At 39.6% G+C, this 23,809-nt stretch overlaps 1 protein-coding gene across 4 annotated transcripts in view; it reads right to left on the bottom strand.

Annotated features, from left to right (window-relative positions):
- The window catches only part of LOC307120605 (semaphorin-3D), a 121,128-nt gene that overhangs the window by 45,153 nt on the left and 52,166 nt on the right, over positions 1-23,809 (bottom strand). For 2 of the 4 annotated variants that reach the window (XM_079807718.1, XM_079807715.1), the window contains exon 2: positions 3,103-3,299. In XM_079807718.1, the coding sequence (XP_079663844.1) occupies positions 3,103-3,238 (136 nt within the window). In that variant the 5' untranslated portion in view covers positions 3,239-3,299. Of the gene's footprint in view, positions 1-3,102; positions 3,300-3,822; positions 4,101-7,741; positions 7,833-23,809 lie in introns of those variants that run through there. The other 2 variants (XM_079807717.1, XM_079807716.1) reach the window with 2 other exon arrangements.

Raw genomic sequence — 23,809 nt, 5'->3', positions numbered from 1 at the left:
TCGCTCGCTGGCGTACGCCGCGAATACTCTAATGTAGTGGCGCCCATTATTCAGTGCACGCCACCACACATTATTTACAATGAATCAGAGCTTTTCTAGTGGCTAGGTAGACCCGCGCCTGCAGAGCACGCGCTATCTATTAGCCCTGCTGCTAACGTGCACGTGGACTAATCCGCAAGAATGCATCCACTTTACAGTAACACTATCTAAACACAGTGTTACGAGTTCATCTGTAGGCAGGTGCCAACATCAAAGTTGTACCCCTACACTCAAGCACTTCCCTATGTTCCCCAGCTCCCTGCACTCAGGCGGCTGGAAACATTATTCCTACAATCGACGAGCCCGCAAACAAACGCGCTCGCCTGTACACATGCACCATTTCCCCGGCGACACCAAGTGTTCACCGCTATTCTGCGTTCTCCGGCTCCCTGCACTCAGGCGGCTGGGAACACTATTTCCCTATTTACTATTTATGAGCCCGTGAGCAACGTGCTCTTCTGTACACAAACACAATCCCTTGGTAAGCGCCACTTCCAAGGCGACCTTATAAGGCGTGCGTCACCATTCAGTGCACGCCGCCTCTCACAGTGCTACTAGCACATTGCATCCGGGCTAACAGGTCCCTGTTATGCAGTGACCCGCCCCACAAATTAATTCAACCCTTGGCTTCGATAACAAGGTTACTCGCTACAGTTCGCTCACAGACCACCGTGCTTTCGCACTGTGGTAGAGACAGCGGTGAGAAGCGACATGAGTCACGTGCTTTGAACCGAAATATCAAACTGTTAAATTAAGGGAGCGGTGGAAACCGTGCACCCCTCACAGAGCGAGTTAGGCTTTTACAGTCGCTACTTCCTTGTCCCAAAAGAAGGGTGGTGGTCTCAGGCCATTCTAGAATTCAGACATCTGAACAAAGCCCTTATGAAGCGCCCGTTCAGAATGTTGAGAATGAAACAAATCCTCGCGCACATCCGCCCGGGTGATTGGGTTTTCACTGTGGATCTAAAGGATGCCTTTTTCCACATACAAATAGCCCCTCATTACAGGCCATTCTTGAGATTCGCCTTCGAGGGGAAAGTTTACCAATACAAGGTGCTACCTTTTTGGTCTATCTCTGACTCCCCGCACGAAGTGCATGGAAGCGGCGCTAACCCCGCTGAGGCTTCGGGGAATGAGAATTCTCAATTATATCGACGACTGGCTCAGAATAGCTCAGTCAGAGATACAGTTGTTAAACCACAGATCTTGGCTTCTCACCATTTAACATATAGAGGTACGAGTCCCCCTCGTACGGACTAACATTTTTCGCTTCCTTAAAGGGGCTAGAAGGCTTCACCCACCTCGCCCCCTCTTCAGTCCCTATATGGGACTTGTCCAGTGTCTTGGATGTCATGAAGAGCTCTGCACTTGAGCCTCTCATTCGGTGAGCTTTAAGCTCCTGTCACTAAAGACCGCTTTTCTGCTGGCGATCGTCAGTTAAGCGAGTGGGTGATCTGCACGTGCTCTCTGTGAGCGCCTTCGTGTCTGGAATTGGGCCAAACGACTTCAAGTCGTCCTCAAACCAAGACATGGATATGTACCTAAGTGCTTTCAACTCCGTTCAGAGCACAGGTCATTTCACTCTCAGCACTTTCATCACCGATAGATGAAGAAGATGCTAATTTGCTCTGTCCTGTCAGAGCGCTGAGGATATACATAGAGCGTTCCGCTGCTTAGGCAACTGAACAGCTCTTTGTATGCTTTGGCGGCCGCACCCGAGGGTGCGCGGTTACAAAGCAGACCTTGTCACGATGGATAGTAGATGCTATCTCGCTGGCTTATGAGTCTAAAGATCTCAGCTGCCCTTTAGGCATTAAAGCCCATTCTACTAGAGGCATGGCCTCTTCGTGGGCTTGGTCTACTGGCATTTCTCTAAATGATATCTGTGTGGCGGCAGGCTGGGCCTCCCCGTCCACTTATCAGAATTATAATTTAGATGTCCCGGCCTTATAGGCTGGGCTTCTTGCTGTGTACAGTTTTAACCCCTTAAGGCTCGAAAAGTCCGGTCTGGGTTAAGTATTGTATAAGTCATAGCACATTCCTTATACGGCTCGAATTATCTGGCCATTCATTATTCCTGGCCCGACTATGTCCGGTCTATACATTATATTACACGTATATCGTGTTCATTCTCATTAAGGGCTTGACTCAGGTCTGGCTCATTTTGGGACTTCTTGATATCATATTACGGGCCCACCTAGGTTGGCCTGGGTTTGGTGTCGTCGGCTTTAGAGCCGTTAAGCAAGCACAGCGTTTTGCATTGGTCCCCCATAGCGTTTTAGCAAAACGCAATACGAGAGTACTCTCGTAAGGGAACGTTTCGGTTACTAACGTAACCTCGGTTCCCTAAGATGAGGGAACGAGTATTGCGTTTTGCTTGCCGTAGTTGATCTGTAGTTGCAAATTAATGTGAATTAGTAGTTGACCTGTATAGTTGCAAATTAATGAAAGTAAGTAGTTGACCTGTAGTTGCAAATTAATGAGTTAATTGACATGAACTTGCAATGTTACTTATAGTAAGTAGAATGTCTAATGCATATTGTAATAAATATGGCTAAATAATTATTTACAGTGTCATGACTGTTCTCATATTATCATTATTATATAAAATGTTTAATGATATAAGATACATAACAGTGCAATATTATGTTATATAATTAAATAAAATTATAATAAATAAAACAGAAACAAAGCAAAAAAAAACTTGCAAACAAGAAGACTTGCAAAATACAGTAGTCCAATTAACTCTCTACATTTTCAGGAAGCAGAAGTTAATGGCACTCTTCCCCTGTTGCATTGTGTCTGTTAAATCTGCCTGACCCTGCTGATGTCCTCAAGGGCAAACGGAAAGAAGAAAAGGCAGGCTTGGCTCTGTGTCTACTAACACTCTTCATTAAAGACTTCAGAGAGAAGATTAACCTGAAGATTTGCAGACTGCCACAACAAGGAGTGTAACTATTAGTGTTGTAGACATGATTTCATCATTTTCTGTCTTTTGATTTTCTCTATGAAAGTGAATGTCAAATTTAGTTTTCGAGTGTATTTAAGAGTGTGAGTTCTGACCTGTATGAGTGAGCTGTAGTCGTGGTATATTCTGGTTTCCAGCATTACTGGATCGTATAAGAGGCAACAGCAAGTGGAGCAGAAAGAACAGCAGGGGACTGTATCGCCCAGCCCTCCACAATCCCACAATCCTCATCTCCAGCTTCCTGTTGTCTGACAGTACAGGGTGTCTTCAATGTCACATCACCTTCGTAGAGCTGGAGAAATAACAAGCAGATATGAGAATGTACTTTGAAATTGAAGGTACACTATGTAAACTTTTTTGTTCAAAATGTATATAATGAGCGAGTACATCATAAATCTTATCCTGAATCACTACGGTACACATATAATACGTGTTTATATTCAGACTATTTTAGATAACATAATATAATATTATATTATAATATATAAATTAAATAAAAATATATGTAAAATTACACCATTTAACATATAGAATTCTAGAATTCTATAGAACTATAGAACATATAATATATATGTAATATAATATAATATAAAAACTGATTTTTTTATATAAAATATATGAATGAAAACACATTTAACATTTACAGAATTATATAAACATTAAATAAATATGACATTATATAAACAATCAATTAAAGAAGTTTCAGAGTTAAATCGCAACATTTCGGTTTTCAATTTCATTCAGAATGAACAGCTTTAACAAAAGACTCCCGAATAGCAAAATAGCGTTTTTCCACATCAAACAGATTCTTTTGCCTCAGTATGGAGGAAAAAAACTCCAGATGGCATTCTTTCCCAATGACATTAACCCTGTAGATGTCATCTCTTCTAAATAGAAAACAGAATGTCCGCCATTGGCCCAAGCAACACTAGCACCACCCAATGTGGTTTACAGTCTCCTCAGGTCAAAAAGTGCTTAAACCAGGAGGTGCAACAGATGCTTCTTGAAGATTCTCAGCACCGACTGGAAATCTGAAACCATCCAGAGCGCGTGAGCGGCGTGCCGAGCTCACGACTGCTCGAGAACGAGCCTCGCGCGGAGAAGGAAACCGGAGCATTGTCTCGAGAGAAGTTCCCATGGCTAATCAGCTGCCCTGATCTTTATTTTCTTTCCTTTCAGAGGTCACCCTACATAAACAGATCGCATGCGCAACCTAGAAACCCTCGAGCGGCTTCCTCCTGTAAATGCTAACCGCTAGCCCCTGTCAAAGGACACGCAAGAGTTCAGTCCAGCGGAATGGATTTCATTTTGTCCGTTTCGTACGACGCGCGGTATAGAAAGTTCAACAATTGGCGAGCTCATTGAAAGAGCAGCAGTTTTTGTGTTGGCACTCAGGGGAAGCATTTTCCCATCATGGGGGTATTGTATGTTGCGCCACTTAGACTCGCGAGGGGACCCCTGGGGACGGTTTCGACACGGAAAAAGGGCTTGAGCTCAAACATATGCAAAATGAAGATAGGCTTTCTCTATTGCTCCATTCATCACTTCAAAATCTAAGCTCATTACGCTGTTATTCCGACATAATAACTCTATTCAAGTTCCTCGAGTGACGGAAACCAAATGCTGTTCGGTACGCAAAAAGATTTATCGCAAAACGTGAAAATCGGCTATGTTTATCAGACATCAAATATCCGGAATTCATTTCCCAGTTTAATGGAAGTGCTCAGGTTCAGGATTTACTGTGCTGGCATGAGCGCAGGTGCTCAAGGAGAGATCAGGGACTCTTATTAGCGCCGTTTGTTGACTCAAACCTATTCATCTCCCTGAGAAAGCAAAAGAAAACATATCATTCCTGGCCCGACAACAACTATGCGTGTGCTGTGCAAGGTGGTGATGGTCTGGCAGATACTAATATAGGCATATTTTTCATAAGAACACTTATGGTATTCTTTATGTCTCGGTTTAGCAGATATGAATTCAGTTGGGAGAGCAGGAGAGATTTGAATTATGCTGTATTAAAAAGTCCCTCATGTGGCCTTGTTTTTTATAGAATGAGTGGGATTTGGTTTCAATCATTATTAATGGCTCTTTGGAGACTTGATTATGTGTTGCTACTAGAGTCAGCAATGTTGCACTCTTACTTTTGACTACTAGCATTAAGTCTGGTCCACTTTGCAACTTATTCTGAGCAGAAATACAGAAAAAATCTGGATGGATGGATTCTGGGTGGATCTGCAGGATGGATTCTGATTGGCTGCCAATGTTTTTATTGTTCATCAGCTGGGAAAAAAATGCGATTCCAAAGGAATTGTTTCTCTGTTGTTATCGTTATAGTTTTATAAACCTGACGCACAGATCCATTATACTGTTACACATGCGTTTTCTTTCTCAACTGTTTACGTTCACTTAAAACATAACTGACTGTGTTTACATGAATACTTACCAAGACCGACATTTTGACATTATTTTGTGTGTATTTGACTCTTTAGGCGCATTAAGCAGCGAAAAAGAACTCAATTTAGTACTGAGAGGTGGCTTTATGTGTGCGCACATTAGGTATGAGCACAAAATCTGCGGAAATGAGTAAAATTATGCTCAATCCCACGCCAAAATTCAAGCCCTCTAACACAAACTATATTCATCCGGAGCAAATGAGTGAGTGAGGGGAGGCGGGTTTGTGTGTCAACTCACTGTTGGAGAGATTAGAGAGAGAGAAACGCCACTGCTGAAATCTGCTGTTAATGTCAAGCTATGATTTTATATAGAGTTATATAGAGCTTATATAGAGTAAAATAAATTAAAATGTTGTATTTCATTATGTTTCTACTTATATAGGTCATGTCAAGTTCAATAGTTCAGCTCTGTTATAGGAAAAAAAATCGTTATACATTCAAAAAAATGTGACAAGGCTGTTTTGAGATCTCTTGAAAGGGACAATCATGGGTAAATATGTATTTTTTTTTAATTATGTAATGAATTACTGTGACAGGGTTGAAGTACCAGTGGTAAACAAATGGCTTATTCTTAAACTAATACCTCAAAACAAATTATGCTATTAAATAATAATAATAATAATAATAACCAGAACTTTGGTAATTTTCAGGAACAATGCTATTTGTGCTAGAATTATTAGAAATAAATAATAATAATTTAGCCCGACGTTGACATACTCAATTCTAGTCAGAATATGAGTCTGATACTGCTCCGTTGGGCTGTGATTATGGGGCGTGTTTCAACCGAACCAGGAAAGACCTCAATTGGATAGACCTACAACCAATCAGAGCAACGGAGCGACGCATAATGTTAGTTGTCAAATGTCAACAGAACTCAACTGCACACGGTGTTGCCAAGTCTGCGGTTTTGCCGCGGGATATTTTTCCATGTCTGCGGGTTGAAGCGACCCCAATTATGTGATATTTAGACCCAGGAACCCAGGCAACCCTGCCAAAAAAACACATATTTTACCCCTCAAACGCCATTTTTTCCCCACGGAAAGCTATTGGGCTTGTTTTGGGCTAGTTTTGAGTCACAATTGGCCGGGTTTTGTTGTGAAAACTTGGTAACCCTGTGCACGCACGCTGGAAGAAGTATGTGTAAACAATGTTTGCCGGTGTTGTAAAAAATTATTTAAGGATACACGGGGTACTTACCAACACGATCATCATTTCTGAGAGAAATAGTAAAGGTGAATGCACATACGAACAAGTTCTCCGTTTAGGATTAGAACAAATTCAACCCAAGCGCTCTTTGGTGACGTGGATGATTACGTTACTGTAGATCATCTGTCCGTCATCATCTAAAGCCCGCCCTGACAATTTGATTGGTCCAAACAGCTTCTGTTCGGGCATAGTTGCTCTACAATGTGTCAAGTCCAGACCGAACTTCCCGAACTGAAATGTTGTGGGCGGGGCTAAGTTCGGCTGGCATCCAGGCTAATAATAATTATTATTAAAGTTCTAATTATTTAAAAGACAAAAACAAAGCTGAACAGTTCTACTCACTGATATCCAGTTTCTAGTAAGTGCTTAAGTGTTTCAAACTCACTCTGAATGTCTTTTAAATAATCAGTGTGGCGTAGCAATTATTTAATGCTAATAGTTTAAAGGGGTCTTATTGTGCCCATTTTTACAAGATGTAAAATAAGTCTCTGATGTCCCCAGAGTGTGTATGTGAATATTTAGCTAAAAAAATATTTTTTTAGTATGTTAAAATTGTCACTTTTTGAGGGTGAGAAAAAACACGCTATTTTAGTGTGTGTTTCTTTAAATGCAAATGAGCTGCTGCTCCCAGCACCTTTTAGGAAGAGGGCGGAGCTTCAAGAGCTCATGTTAGCAGCTCCGATTACCTCATGCAGGCATGCACTGCAAAGGTCAGAAACTATTCAGCCTTTTGTTCAAACCGGAGTCGGACAATGATGGAGAGACTCACTAAGAAGTGACAACACGTAGAACGTAATAGGACGTTTCTGAATGTTGATGAATTTATCTTCAAGTCATCGATTAGCATATTTTGTCATGATAATCTATAAATCGCTCATGTGGGAACTGTTGTAAGATGCCTACAGAAAGAAAAGAAACGTGGTAAATCAGATGAAATCTACCAGTAGATTGACCTTCTCACTGCAGACAACAGTTTGTCATCAGCCATTTCAATATGAGGAAAGACAACAAACAAACACTAACTGTGGGAAAATCATCAAGCTTCGGGAAGAGGAAGTAGTTGATATTAACTCACTTCCAGGAGACAAAAGCCACACAACTTCAACCAGGAGAGAAATGGCAGCTCACTCCGGATGTAGAGCCTGTTTCCTTGGATCCATGTTTTTCTACAATGGTAAGAATGACGGAAAACTAGAGCCTGTCAGGGTCACGTTCGAAAAATGACCTAATTTACAACCTTGACTGGCAAAGCTTGAAGTGTGACTTCAGACATAATCCTATACTAATGCTTTTTAGACGATAAAAAAAAAAAAAATACAGCACTCCAGTCATGGGTCTGGAACAGTTTTCCACCCAGGCCTCACAAGTTAAGCACACTGAGGTTTATCTAGTACAAAAAGCCTCTCAAAGGAAGGTGGAAAAACTGCAAACACCTTAACAGGCAGACAGGAAAATAATGATCACTGCAGGGCGACACATAGTAAGGGACTTTGTCAAAGTAATGGATGAACACTCTCACTTCCTCTTGGGCTTGTGACCGGACAGAATAGAGGGACCGGCGGGGAGTCTTTCACCGCTCTGCACCAACAATCTCTGATCTCATCCGAGAAAAACCCACCACTTCAGACTCTGTCACCTCTCCCTGCATTTACAAGCCACTAGTGGCACCAAACGGAATTGCAATCTGTTTGTTTAAAGGTCCCATGGCATGGCATTTTTCTATTATTTTATAGTGCTTCCTGAGGTGTACTTATATTGTTAGTATGATTTTCACATCATAAAATGTCATAATTTAGAAATAAAAGGCATGTTGTCTATACTGCTGTTTGCCCTGTGGCTGAATGCCCTGTTTCAAGAGGCGTGTCTGCTGTGAGACTTCAGTAAAAACGCCCACTGTTGTGATTGGCTGACATCTTTGCATTTGAAATGAGCGGAGGGGGCGTGGTTTAACGAGGTCTACGACGCACGAGCTGCTGCCAGAGAGACGGATGGACCTGAGTTCACTTCTCATCAGTTCTCTCAGCATGTCTCAGTTCAGGGTGAACTGTTGTGGTTACTAGAATATACTTCAGGTTATTAGTTTATTTCTAGTCGGAGGGGCTGTCACTCATGTCAGAAAGTTAGTAACTTTAATAAATTATGGATCAGCGCTGACTCTAGACGCGAACCGTTTAAAACGATTCAGTCCGATTTGGTGAACTGGTTCGGTTCACTAAAAAGAACCGATTCAAAAGAATGATTCGTTCGCGAACCGGACATCACGGAGACGGAGCGATTGCTAACAAAGTTATTTATAGTAACTACTGAGTTATGAGAGCGCTGTCTGTCAGCGCGAGTTTATTGTGTTAGTATCTGAGAGTTCTGAATAAACACAAGTCCCAGTAACGCAGAGTCCGTCTTCATCATTATTCTAGCAACTTTGTAACACATGCAATGTACCATTACAGCGAGATGAACGAGTTAGTAAGTTTGATTAAAGCAGTATTTCTAGATATGTTCCAATCATATCAAAAGCGTCAGTGACGCGCATTGAGTAACTTACACAGCGCAAACAAAGACACAACAGCAGTAATCGAATGTAATCCAGTTTATTGTGGGGAAAGCTGGCTAGCCTAGCCGGATACCCTCACGCTTACCCCCCTTCTGCTTAATCTCACGCCGCGTTTGGTGCCTCCGCTGTGGGCCAGATGCAGTACTGGGGGTCGGGGATGTTGAAGGCCGAGCTTCGGCGTGCGTGAGGTTTATCTCTAAAGATGTGGCTCTGCCGATGTTGAGCAGAAACTCCCGACTGTATGCACATTTAAGAACAGATAGACGCGACGAGGACGTACAAAAACACTGACTCACAAGATAGAAAACACGAAAACACCGTTCTGTCGGGAGAGAGAGAAGCCGCAGTGTGTGCACGAATAATAAATAATTAGCTACACATAAGAAATCACTGATCACAGATCAGAAGGAACTGAAAAAAGACTTCTGTTTTCATTTGTACATCCAAACACTGAGAAACTGCCAGCATTCACTCGTTCACAAGCAATGATCTCTCCAGCGTTTGCAAGGGCGTGCCAGATTCTCTGGGCGGAGGAAAGGGAGGTAACCGTTCCTGCTTGGACGTCAAACCAGGAGACTTCAGGATTGGCTCGTCTGGCCTGTCATTTTCTCAAAGGCAGAGAAAGACAGCCAGAACTCGGTTTTACACCGATCAACATTTCTATCCACTTGGGGACAATATTCAGGCTAGGGGAACTCATTTTAATGTTGAAATACCTCATAAAATGAACATTTCATGCCATGGGACCTTTAAAACATTACAAGATTCGCAGAACCAATCTGGGGTTTTTTTTCCAAACAATGGTGAATGAGGATTCTTTCTTTTCTTTCTTTCTTTGTTTTCTTTTTATTTTTAATTTGAACAATTTATTTATTTTTAAAAGCAGATTCATATAGATTCTGAGACATAAATAGCATCAAAATGTGATGAATGCTGTTCAAACATCTGATAAAGAACATTGTGTTGGGTAAATGTCAAATTGACATTTCTGCAATGTATATGTGATACGTAACCCTAAACTTTTATATAATGGTAGTGGTATATCTCTAAACCTTAATAGTAAACGTCATTTCAGCAAGTACATGTTCCTGGATCAACATCTTTGTTGATCCTGGAACAACATTCCAATCAACCAATCAGTAAATTGGTGACAAATTCGGCAACCAAGTTATATTAGGTGGCCTTAACTACTATGTACTAACATTTAAATTAATCATTTGATACAATGCACTTATTGTGTACATACATTTTTTTTACATTGTACTTACTTTTTGATGTAAGTACATAGTAGTTAAGGCCATCTAATATAAAGTGGGACCCAAATTTGTATGAATTTAACACGTTTTTGTGATACTGTCAAGCTTATATCCTTGCATTTGGGTGTTTCTTCAACCATGGCCACTTTCATATTGCAGTTTTTTCTGAAAGTCAGGAAAATGTCTAGCCTAGAAATCTAGAGGCACCCAAGCGGCAGCAAATGTAATTTGCAGCCAGGGTCGCCTAGCAACTCTCCGTTGGCTTGAGAGCTGGAAAAACCAAACTCTAGTCAGGCCAATCACATCGTGTATAGAGTCGGTGGGCGGGCTTAACATAATGACGGCAGAGATGCGACGGTCGTCATTATGGTGATCAGTGTTTCATTTAGTTGGGCAGTTTGACGCTTCGCTTTTTAATGTGAGTTTATGGTTTTTGATAGTGTTAACAAAACGCATCTTCTGTTCAAATCAAAAGAAGTCATAAACAAAAACTGTTATGAAGAAAAATGTTTGACTAAACTCATCACTGACTAAAAATATTCATAAATAATATTCACCAACAATACTTTCTTGCCACAGATCAGACTTCTGAATTTAAATACATTCTAGGGGGGAAAAGTTTAGACGCACACAGACATCAATAATCAGCATATCGTCGCTGTCCGAGGAAAACCACGTATGTCCATTTTGCCGATTTTGAGATTTTTCGACGGATTGAGTGTCCAGGTTCATTTCCGTATACAGTATGCTTCACATATCTAAATGGCCAATGAAAAGTTGTGAAATCATGTCATCTGATTTTCACGTATATCCATTTGGTGTCAAAGCTGTCAATCACGCCGCGTATCTCCCGCCCTGTGGAAGCATCTCGCCGGTCTCGTTAAACATAGCCTGGTGAGACAATGACTTTCCTTCATCGAGGTAAACGTTTCCCCCCTGACGCCAGACGTACGTCTAGGAGTGACAAAATTACGGTAGGACTGTACAAACAAAGTATCTGTCTAGCATTACCATGTCAGTGTATTGATTCATTGTCCCTTCAAAGTTTGCAAGAGACATTTAATACATTTATAATTAATATTAAATAAACTAAGCGTATTTAATAAACTAAGACGTAGGCTATTTAATAAACTGAGCGTATTCCTCTGTCAATATGAAACGCGACTTGGCCATTCTAATTAATGATCGGAAGAACGCGAATCGACCACCGTTATGCACGTATGTCCATTTAAACTCAATTTTGGTCAAATGTGGATTATATCATTACACTGGCAAGAATATGGTTACATGTAAAGATGCTGTACCAAGTATGACAACGCTACATTCAACTGCTTTTGAAATACAGTGTTTTTTTCACTTCCTGAAAAGTAACCGTATTGGACATACGTGAGTTTCATCGGGCAGCGACGATATGAATCTCAACAATGGTGACATATTTAATACTGCAATGCATGCTGGGAGCCATGAGTTTTATACTATGGTGGCTTAGTAGGGTTGGAGCTAAACTCTGCCGGACATCAGCTCTCTAGGACCGAACTTGCCTACCCCTGACTTAGAGGTACAGAAATGTACCCTTAAGGGTACCACCCCAGTGATGGCCACTTGCACCTTGAAAGGTATAATTTTGTACTCTTATTTTTGAGAGTGTAGGTTGGAAATTTCATTTTCAGGTCTATGTTTAAATTAATATGAGTAATTGTATATCATGGCAACAGAATATCTATATCAAAATAGTTTTTCTTTGCTGAAAATTCAATGGAAAAACGTACTTTCATGTCAGTTTGTAACTATTTTATGTTTTGCCGAATTTGTGAAAAATTCACAGAATCTCATTCATACGTTTTTGCACAATGTGTTTTTTTTACATTTTGCGTACAAATCAAAATCAAACAACAAATTCATAGGAAATCAGTAACTAAAACAAAATAGTTATGTTATACTGCCATGTAAAACTTGTTATAACAAAAGAATCAAAACCCTCTGATTGGCTGATCCAATTACAGTCGATTGTGTGCCAAGTTTTTTACATTGCATGGCAGTAAACATTTAAACAGATTTTTATAATTATAATTTTTAATGATATGCCTAATAACAAGTTCTTCCTCTTATCGACTTGTTAGGGACACTTTCCAGTTTCTTCACACAAGGTAAATCAAACTAATAGCCATATAAGCACAGCTCTAATTAAATCTGTTCTACTTAATTACATTTAACTGTATAAAATGGAAGTGAATTAAAAAATGAGCAGCCAAACTCAAATTATACAAAGAGAGATGCAGAAAATTAGTTATTCATTGAAAGTCTTAAAGTGAATGGAAAGGGGCCGGTCGGCACATTAAGATCCGCACCGAGCTGTGAAAAGATCTGCTACCCCGTGAGCAAACAACACTGGGCTCAACCAGCCGAAAAACAAGCAACTGCTCTCCCGTTTAACACTCACAAAGACACCAGCTTAACATGGTGGGACACGCACCAAAACGCATTCAAACCAGCCCTATTCTTTCCAAACCACTGCCATTCAGTTCAAAAACACTGAATTTTTCACAATTCATTAGCCTTTTTATAATGCAAAAATCCACAATTTAGAGAAACAACAGTCTAAAGGTTTCATGTTCCCAGGGAATCATTCACTGTGAGCAAATGTAGCCGTCTTTAGGCCGTTCATCCAGGTGTCCATCATTCCCATGGGTAATGTTGCACTAGTGAGCTTCTGGCCACACAAACACAGCCCATGCCAGCTGATTTTGTAGTAGAGAAAGGATCATTTACATGAACTCCTCCGCCGCACAACATATTAGGAAGACTTTAGGTTTTCAGGATGGATTACAGTTTCTCTGCAACATGGAACAAATGAGCGACAAATGTGACGAGCGCTAGAGGGTGGGAAGGTTATCTGAGTATGTTTGGTAGGTGTCATGACGGAGTGAGTATGTGGACCTCCAGCCTTGCTGCAAACATCTATGCAAAGGCAAAAGTGTTTAATCTATTTCTTTTAAAAGTCATATGCTCTTTTGTATTGACACGCATTAATAAAACTGCTTAATGTAGAATGAAAATTAAAAGTTAGGCAGAAAGTCATCCATTTTGAACCATTTTAATATGAATGTAAACTGGTCATGATCTCAATATCAAAACCTGGACGGAATTTTTGACGAAGCTTGTTTAATGTGTTTTTGTGATGTGAACTAGCTAGCATTTGTGTGGGGTTGGTACGATTAAAAAAAAGTCTCTTATGTTCACCAAGGCTACATTTATTTGATCAAAAATACAATAAAAAACTTTTACGCTGTACATTTTTTTTTCGTGATTTATCACAACTTTTATCTTTTGTCAAATCAACTACATTAATGTGGTTCAGAAAATATTATTATTAACATAAAGCATTTAAAACATAATATTTTGAGTTTCTATTTAATAAACCAATCACCTTTTTTATTGTATTAACTTAAATGTTTAAAATAAATTCAAAATGTTAAGGCAACCAGGTAACTTTTTAAGTTAAATCAACAATATATTTTTTACAGTGTAATATGATATATTGTAAAATGTAATTTATTCCTGTGATCAAATCTGAATTTTCTGCATCATTTCTCCAGTCTTCAGTGTCACATGATCCTTCAGAAATCATTATAATTTGATGATTTGCTGCTCAAGACATTTCTGATTATTATCATCAGTGTTTAAAACAGCTGTTTTAATGTTTTTTAGGAAACTGATATTTATTTACTATTCTTTGATGAATAGAAAGTTAGAAATATTTTGTAACATTATAAATGCCTTTACTCCCTATCGATCAATTTAATACATCCTTCCTTGGTGAAGAAAAATATTAAATATACACTGCAAAAAATTATATGATCAATAAGTTATGACAGTTGTTTTTACATTGCTTTAACTCGTCCAAATAAGTTATACATTTAAGTCAGTTTAATATAGTTTAAGTTGAAATGACATAAACATCTAAGTTGATTGAACTTAAAAATTTAAGGCAGCAACTTTTTTTACAGCGTAATAATGATTCTAAGTAATTTCACACCTAACAATTTATCCTAAATACACACAATTACATAATATTTTCTCACTTCATAAGCTTAAATATAAATATAATATAAATATAATAATATTAAATTAATCAATACTATTTAACAATCGTATTTAGTTATATTGATTAATTAATATTAATATATTAGTAATTAAGCTTATTGATTCTCTTTCGATTTTAAATATTCTATAAGCTTAATTATTAATATTAATTCATTACTAAATTTTAATAAAAGAGACTCATGAACTGGAATTGAGTCTCTTTAAGACATGTCAACAAATGTATTAATATAAATTAAACTAAATATTGACGAACTGCAGTATTAATAATTTGAATTATTCTATGGGCTTAATTATTAATTAATCAAGAATAATATTAATAATAATACACTGTAAAAAATGTCAAGTCTCCAACTTAAAATTTTCTAGTGACTGGTCAGTGTCACAAGTCACCCGTGTAAGTGCCCGTGATCACCACAGAGGGCACTCCAACCCGGGCTGTCATTCCATCATAGACTACATTATCCATAATGCTTTGCCCGGACTCATTAGCACTCACTGTTTACACCTGTGTCTCATTACCTCATTACCTCTGCCTATATAGCATGTTCATGCTGTCATTCACTGCAAAGTCTTGTTTGTTGTAAACTGCATTTCTGAGCGTTTTCCCTGGTTTCATGTCTCTAGTTTTGGATTTCTTGCCTCTTCTGTGGATTACCCGTTTGCCTGTCTCACCTGTCTTGTTTGCCTGATTGGACTGATTGCCTGTGTATGACCTTTTGCCTGTTTTTGACTACGATTGTGGATTACCCTTCAATAAAGCTGCATTTGGAACCTCTACCTTTGAGTCTCAGAGCAGTACGTTACACACATCTAATTTTTTTAGTTGGCCAAATTGAATTTCTGTGAATTCAATTGTATCAATTCACATAAATGAAATGTGGCCAACTGAAAAATGTAGATGTGACTTAGACAATTTTAAATTGGAGAGGCCTGACATTTTTACAGTGTACAAATAATAATAATAAAAACAACGGTTGCACTTTATTTTACAGTACATTTACTTGCAGTGTTCTTACCTAAGAAAGTACTGGATAATAACTACTAACCTAGTTAAGGTTAGGATTAGGGGTAGATTCAGGGTTAGTTATTACCCAGTTACTATAATAAGTACATAGTAAGTACATGGGGAACAGGACTGTAAAATAAAGCGGTACAATAGTTGATCTTTTCTAATTTTCACAAAAACTTCTTACAAAAGGAAATTAAGATGATTAAAAAAATGTATCAACCAATAAAACCAATACAAATCAACCACACTGACATAAAAGTGCTCAAAATCCAACATTTTGCTAATGATTTTTCAGTTTACGCTTAGTCAACATTGAGACTTCACTCACTTTTTGAATAATCTTATAGTAGCCCTTTTATTTAAATGTAAGAGTGGGAGGCCAATTGTGAACATTCAGCTGGACAATAACTCCCTCATTCCTCAATAGATGGACCCCCTAGTCAGTTTTGGAAACTCTGGTTTCCTTCATAACCAAATAACCAAGCGTGGCCGTGTAGCATTGTTGCTGTGAAGACTCAACGTTTTGCCCTGCATGAGATCGTTCAACCGTACAACTCCCACACCACCACCCCAGTGACCCAGTGAACATCCCAATCTGCTCCTTGAGTCCAGTTCTGCACTGAAGTCAGCAATCAACACTTCTCCTTTACATACCAGCAGAACTCTGCAATCCTCACCTCCAGATACCTCTGTCTGACAAGGTGGGGTGTAACAAAATCAAGAGAGACAGACTGTCCACTTCAGCTGTTTTCAATCTGACAGGATCCAGGGCTATTGGCCACTTCTGCCTTAAGGAGTGATGTGACGGGGTGCCTGAAAAGGCCAGAAGTTATAATAATATTTAAAATGGTAAAACTTCTGCCTCATCTTGTCCAGGGATCTGGGTTTTCAAATATACAGTATTGATGAGTAATGTTATATTTACTAGGCATCATTGTTTAATGTTTTGGTGAGTAAATTCCAGCTATTCTTTAAGACTTTGTTTCTTTTAACCATTTACCAGCAAGAAACAATGAGAAGGGGGGAAAGAAACACAAGGGTTCCTTCTCAGGATGTGTTTTTAGAGTCCGCATATGAGAGAGTTAGTGAACGATATAAACATCCACTATTATTAGGGCCCGTGCACCAATGGATCAAGGACCCTCTTGGAATTGCTCCATTTATTACCTAGACTGTAAAAAATAAAAAGAGAAAATGTGCTGGTAATTTTCTGCCAGGACATTATCCAGTAATTTTACGGAAATTTCTGTTAACCCGTTTCCGTTAAAACACAAACTAATGCAATGTGTGATTCAAAATACAGGTAAAACACCTGTAAAAACCAATACGGAAAATTCCTTCATATTTATACAGTACATTATGCCCTATTTTTACAGACTACAGTGTATTATCTATATTAAGAATAGAACTGAAGAAATGGTTAAATGTATGCAAAAAATGACAAGACCAATAACAGTTCAGTACAAAAATACTGTGATGATGTCATCGCTGCAAACATATTGTTTGAAGGTACTGGGAGATTTTCATACTGTAATCTTGTATTTAGTTTACTTACATAAAGTTTACAAAAGCATAAAATAGTTTGGGCATCTAAATTGAAATACAAAATTAAGATTTTTAAAAGGGGTGTGTTCAGTAGTTTGAAAAAAGCAAAGCAAAGCAAAACAAAACTAAGCAAAAACAAACAAAAAAAACAAGCAAAGCAAAAAACAAAAAAACTAAGCAAAAACAAACAAAAAAACAAAGCAAAGCAAAGCAATACAAAACCAACAAAAAACTAAGCAAAACAAAACAAAACAGTAAAATCCCACAGACACGAGTGCCAATATTTGGATTAGGAAAGATGTGTCTATCATTAAAATAAATAAATAAATAAATAAATAAATACATTTCAGAAAATACATAGTGTAAGACAATTCAGCAAATTCCTTCTGTGATCTAAACGAATCGTAAACTTGTTTCCTCATAAATCTGAGTATAAGACATAAAATAACATACTGATTTACAACCTACTGTTTGTTTAGCCATTGGACTATTTAATGCCAGCAAACCATGTGAACTAAATCTTCTTATTTCTTGATAATACAGAGCTAAGTAATATGTCATATATCAAAATAACTATTATGTCTTTCTGTAGTGTCAAGGGAAATTTACTGTCTAGTTATCCGCTTTCTGTTTCTTTCAGAAGTTTCTGTTTCCTATCAGCATCCAAGAAGCCCATTGGCTCTCGCAGAATGTAAATTGCGCACAACATGGAACAATTTCAGCACGCTTAATCTATGATTGTCTGGCGGAGGCCATTCAGAGCAATTCAATTTGATATCCGAGGCGCCAGATTCCCATTCCCGTACCCTTAATGACGTCCAAAAGCACCACAAAGCATCCGTTCTACATTCTGAACTCTGTTATTGTCTGTCGGAAATGCTCCATGCTCATCTGGGAATGAGCAGTCGGAAAAGGGAAAAGCTGGGAAAAAATGTACCATTAGTAATCTGTCAACTCACGTTCTACTACTGGAGGTTTTAAATCAACATGTGCAACTGTAAGTGATCTACTGTCGGGCCCATTACATCTCACCACATTAAAATAAACAGCCGTTAGTCTGTGTATTTTAAAAGCGGGAGAATATCCAGCATGTGAGATGTGAAATTGAAATGTTTGAAAATACAGTTAGACAAATAACTCTGCGCTGGGGAGGGAATGGGATGAGTGAATCACCCCAGTTCAAGAATCCTGATGGAATGTTGTGGTATTCATTCCAGACAGCTGATTTTGAGAAGGAGTCAAACGATACATGTTGCACATCCCTCAAAACTAGGAAAACAAGAAGGTTCTGTAATGTTCCCTAGAGAATCTGAATTACAAACCACAAGCCCTGACCAATACGCCATTGGCGCTTGCAACGGAATAGGAAATTTGAAAGACAATGTACAGAATTCCACCTCATTTCCTCCTTTCCAAGGATTCCACAAGCCATTCCTGTTAGTAATTGTGAGGACAACTAAACAGCAGTGTACTACTTCACAGTTCCATGACCTTGGGGTGGAGAACAGCCTTAAGCACAGTGCCCCCTCTTCTGCGCTCTTTAAAACACAGCATGAACCTGCCGGCTGAAGGATGGTGACGATTTTCCCATTAGCCATTTGGTTAAGATTCACGTTGGTGATTTCCTCTCAAGACTTTACTGCAGAAAACCCTCAGGCAATAAAATCATGACTTCCACTTACATTTGGCACAATTTAGACTCTAGTTTTATTCCAGCTTGATCACATTACAATTTGTAGGTATTTGTACATTTACACTTTTACATATGCTGAAAAGTACAATGTGGAACAGCTTAAAAAAATTATAGATATTGTACATTTGTATTACATTTTACTCTTATTTTAAAGCCCCTAGACTCACGACTGCCCAAAAAATCACAACTTTTCAACTATATAACATAATTGCATATAAATGTAGATACAATGTGTTTTCAGCCTCATAATTATACAGTTATACGCAACAAACTGCGATGCACTGTGTATTCTGACACCTTTCTATCAGAACCAGCATTAACTTCTTGAGAAATTTGAGCTACAGTAGCTCGTCTGTTTGATCGGACCACACAGGCCAGCCTTCGCTCTCCTCGTGCATCAATGAGCCTTGGCCACCCATGACCCTGTTGTACTGACCACTGCAGACCGGGAACATCCGACAAGAGCTGCAGTTTTGGAGATGCCCTGACCCAGTCGTCTAGCCATCACAATTTGGCCCTTTTCAAACTCGCTCAAATCCTTACGCTTGCCACATCGGTTCTAACACATCAACTTTGAGGACAAAATATTAACTTGCTGTCTAATATATCCCACCCACTAACAGGTGCCGTGACGAAGAGATAATCATTGTTATTCACTTCACATGTCAGGTCATAATGTTATGCCTGAATGTTGTATGTTACGTTTATTGCTAAATGTGCATATATATAAAAAAATATCTGTATTTTGAGAGCACAGGGAGATCGACTCGATTACATTGCTTCATGGGAGTAGTTTGGCACATTTTGCCTGTTTTGACTCTGATTGGTGGAAATTTTGTACAGCATCTTGGGTAATGTAGTTTTTCACCACGGTAATGTAGTTTTTCTGCTGTTAAACACAATTATTTTAAAACTAAGTAAAACATTATGCAGACAAATGGCTTCAACAAACACCACAGATTAACAACCTCGTAGCTCAAAGTAATGGTGCGTTCACACGGGACGCGATTCGCGCGAGTGATTTACATGTTAAGTCAATGCAGAGACGCGAAATGGCATTCTGCGGCGCGATTCGCGCGATTGAGGCGGCGAGATTCGCGCGGTTCACGCGATTGAGGCGGTGCGAAGGACGCGAATTGAGCGTTTTGAACACGCGATTCGCGCGGACCGCGGGAATTGCGCGAAACGCGCAAGTTGAAAAATCTGAACTTTGGCGGATATTTCGCGCCGCGTTAACCAATCAGGAGCTTGCTCTAGTAGTGACAACAATGAGGAGAAAATCTGTATATTAATATCTGGTTCAGACAATATGATTATCACTGTGATAACATTAAATGACATGAAACACAACCCAGTCTTTTTGTTAAATGCAAGTTTATGTATGTGGCGAGCAGCGAGGCCGAGGGACCGTGAGGGCGGGACGAGGCGGCGCTCATCAGAGAGGATGAGCGCCAGCTGCGAGCCGCAGCGATCTCGGCCCTTGCGGAGGAGTGAGGGAGTATAAAGGAGGAGCGACGACAGTGAGGGACGAGAGAGGACCAGGCCTGGATTTTGTGTTATGTTTTATTTTTGTTTTGTTATGTGTTGCTGCAGTCGACCGTGAGGGGCTGCAGCTTATTATTTTCATTTTGTGTTTATTTGTGTTTGTGTGTAGGCGGCAGTCGGCCGCGAGGGGCTGCCGCCGCCATATTTATTTTGTCTTTATTTTTGATTAAAACTTGTTGAATGTTCGCCGGTTCCCGCCTCCTTCTTCCCGTACAAACAACGTTTACTACAGTGGTGCCGAAACCCGGGAGGAAGGAGGGACACGCTATCGAAGAGCCCTCGCAGCTGAGGGGGATCGCGGTGCCGCAGAGTTTTTTTTTTTTTTTTTTTTTTTTTCTCCTCTCTCCACTCTCTCGTCTCTGTCGCTCCTCATGCTCCCCGCTCCGTTCTCTCACCTCACTGTTCTTACCCCCAGGTCCCGCGGCCGCCGTGATCGGCCCCCCCGGGGAGGGGGGGGGGGGAGTAGAGCGCAGACTCGGGAGTGCCCCCCGGCCTGCGAAGGGCGTTGGGGGTATGTGGCGAGCAGCGAGGCAGAGGGACCGTGAGGGCGGGACGAGGCGGCGCTCATCAGAGAGGATGAGCGCCAGCTGCGAGCCGCAGTGATCTCGGCCCTTGCGGAGGAGTGAGGGAGTATAAAGGAGGAGCGACGACAGTGAGGGACGAGAGAGGACCAGGCCTGGATTTTGTGTTATGTTTTATTTTGTGTTCGCTGCAGTCGTCCGTGAGGGGCTGCAGCTTTTTATTTTCATTTTGTGTTTGTTTGTATGTAGGCGGCAGTCGACCGTGAGGGGCTGTCGCCGCCATTTTATTTTGATTAAATGTTTTGATTGTCCGCCGGTTCCCGCCTCCTTCTTCCCGTACAAACAACATTTACTACAATGTATGATCAATAATACAAAAGTATAAGTAATGTATAACAAGCTATACATGAAATAAAGCAAACAATGCAGTCAAACATTCAAAGTCAGTGCTAGTAGGCTAACGTTACAACTGCAACGTACAGTTATAGCTTAAAAATATAAAGTAATGAAATTTATCTTTGCCCTCAGCCTAAACGATTTGCCAGGGAACAAATTATATATCCATGAGACCAAAGATCGGCCGTTACAAGACGAATTATAGCTCGAGACACACCACAGAGACATCAGAGCCAGCGGTAGACGGCAGAAGGACTGGCCGAGGAAAGGTTGCCCTCGCCGGCTTTCACGTGCGCTGAGCGCCGCTGTCCGCTGGAGCTCACAGCTCCGACAACGGCAGATAAAATGTTCAAATAGGCACTGTTTATATAAATAAACCACAGATTTGAGCTTTAAACAACTACATTATCGACTGAAAAAGTCTTAAAACTATGTTTTGTCACACATTAACAGTAGATATTAACAAAAAAAAGACATGTAAACACAGCCCATGTCAGCCATTTCTCAACGAGACGAGCTGCTGGCGGAAGCCCCGCCCATGACGCGAATTCGCATCTGTTGTGCAGTGAATGTCACGCGCAATTCGCGCGAATTTCACGCGCGATTCGCGCGAGTAAACTCAAAATGTACACGCGTCCACCTTCGTGCGATTAGCGCGAATTATTCGCGCGAATCGCGTCCGGTGTGAACGCCACATAAGGCTGTTTTTAAAGGTTTATAAGTTATTTACTTCCGAAACCCGACTGTTGGACTCTAAAATAAGTAATGTAACTGAAACAGTCTTTTTTATGTTCAATCAACCAACATATTTGCATATATTTTAATATATTTTTTAAAGATTTTTTGATGACTAGTTAATAGTTTTATTTTTCATTGTTGCTGTTTCAATTACATCATTTGCAACACTTAGGATAGGATGAGTTCTTTCATTTATATAAGTATATATAGCTGTGTACCTTTTTAAAGATCAAATTAAAGATTGTCATGTTGTGAATCATCTCTGTGATTCACTAACAATGTCTATGGCGAAACAAACTGGAAAATTCTTCTGGAACCAATGAAAAGGTGGGCGTTCACGGTTTCACTCTATTAAAGCTCATCTCTTCTCTATATTGGGAGTTTTACAACAAAGGAGTTGTTAAAGGCAGCTTGTTAACATTACTGTCTAGACACATTTGGCAGCTTTGTTTTTTGTTTAGTCTGTGATGAGAGAATGGCAGACAACACCTGCTGGACTTAAAACCTGTTTGTTTCAGTGTAAAGACACAAACAAAACACACTCATCCCTGCTTTGGATCCGCTACAAAGGCTGTTGTCTAATAATGGAAATGTGTGTGTAAATAACATGCTTTGAACACAAGTAAACACAAATACCAGAGAGAAATCAAAGCGTTTTTCCTCTCAAGTCAGCTGGGATGTAGTTACTGAAAGAGGTCTGTCTAAATAAAACATGTAAACTCCTAGTAAATTTGTTATGTATCTAATTTAAAGTTAATATTACCGTCCATTAAAGGCAAACTGAGTGTAAACTATTTCTTTTAATAAACTTTAAAAGAATTTCTAGATCAACAAGTCACAGTCCACTTCAAAAGGACAAGAAAGAATAAAAAAAAGCTCAGTCTTAACCAGAATTTTCTCAGGAGGCCAAAATAGCCTCTTAATAATAAAATATATTTATTTAAATATTTTTGTTTTCCTTTTTGGGCCTGAATTATGGAATTTACACACCCGATCTTTCGATCTAATGTTTGGTGCATAAACCTTAGTTCACCCAGTCAATTTCAACAGGAATGGTGGCCCAATTTTTTTTATGAATCTTTCAGTTGATTTAGTTCATCAAACTGGTTTGAAGGATTTGTTCATGAATCAGATTGATCTGTTTGTTGACTTCAACTCACTGACTTGATCTCAGCTTACTAATATTTCTGGTCTGTTTCTCACAAACATTTATGATACTTTTATGGTGATTTTTGTCATTTTGTGGCAGCTTTACAACTACAATTCTCAATTGTAACAATTGTAACATGAAAAAAAAATAGCAGCCAGCACAATATTAAAATCTCTCAACAGAAGAAAGTCATACACTGCAAAAAAATGCTTTTCTTAAAACAAAATCTTAAAACAAGCAAAACGATCTGCCAATGGTGTGAGAAAAAAAAATCTGTTTGGGACAGAAAAAAGATTTCAAACAGAAACAACGTTTCGGTTACTAACGTAACCTCGGTTCCCTAAGATGAGGGAACGAGTATTGCGTTTTGCTAAAACGCTATGGGGGAATTCCTTTCCTCGAGATATTGAAGCAAATTTTTATCCAAAAATACCATGTACACGCAGTGCAGCTGCACAGCTCTCAGCAGGAAGCAGCTGCGTGCTGATTGGCTGTGCCGCTGCAACTGCAGCAACCTATGGCGAGACCGTGGGGCGGGACGGACCAATCAGGTCCTTCCAAATTCCCGCCACAAGGGGCAACAGAATTTGCATAGCCTAGGGTATATAAGACCCACTCTCGCAAGGTTAGTCAGG

The sequence above is a fragment of the Gobio gobio genome, assembly GCF_949357685.1.
Source record: "Gobio gobio genome assembly, chromosome: 24".
Lineage (NCBI taxonomy): Eukaryota > Metazoa > Chordata > Actinopteri > Cypriniformes > Gobionidae > Gobio > Gobio gobio.
The sequence above is the reverse complement of the archived record's forward strand: the minus strand, read 5'-3'. Positions and strand labels throughout refer to the sequence as shown.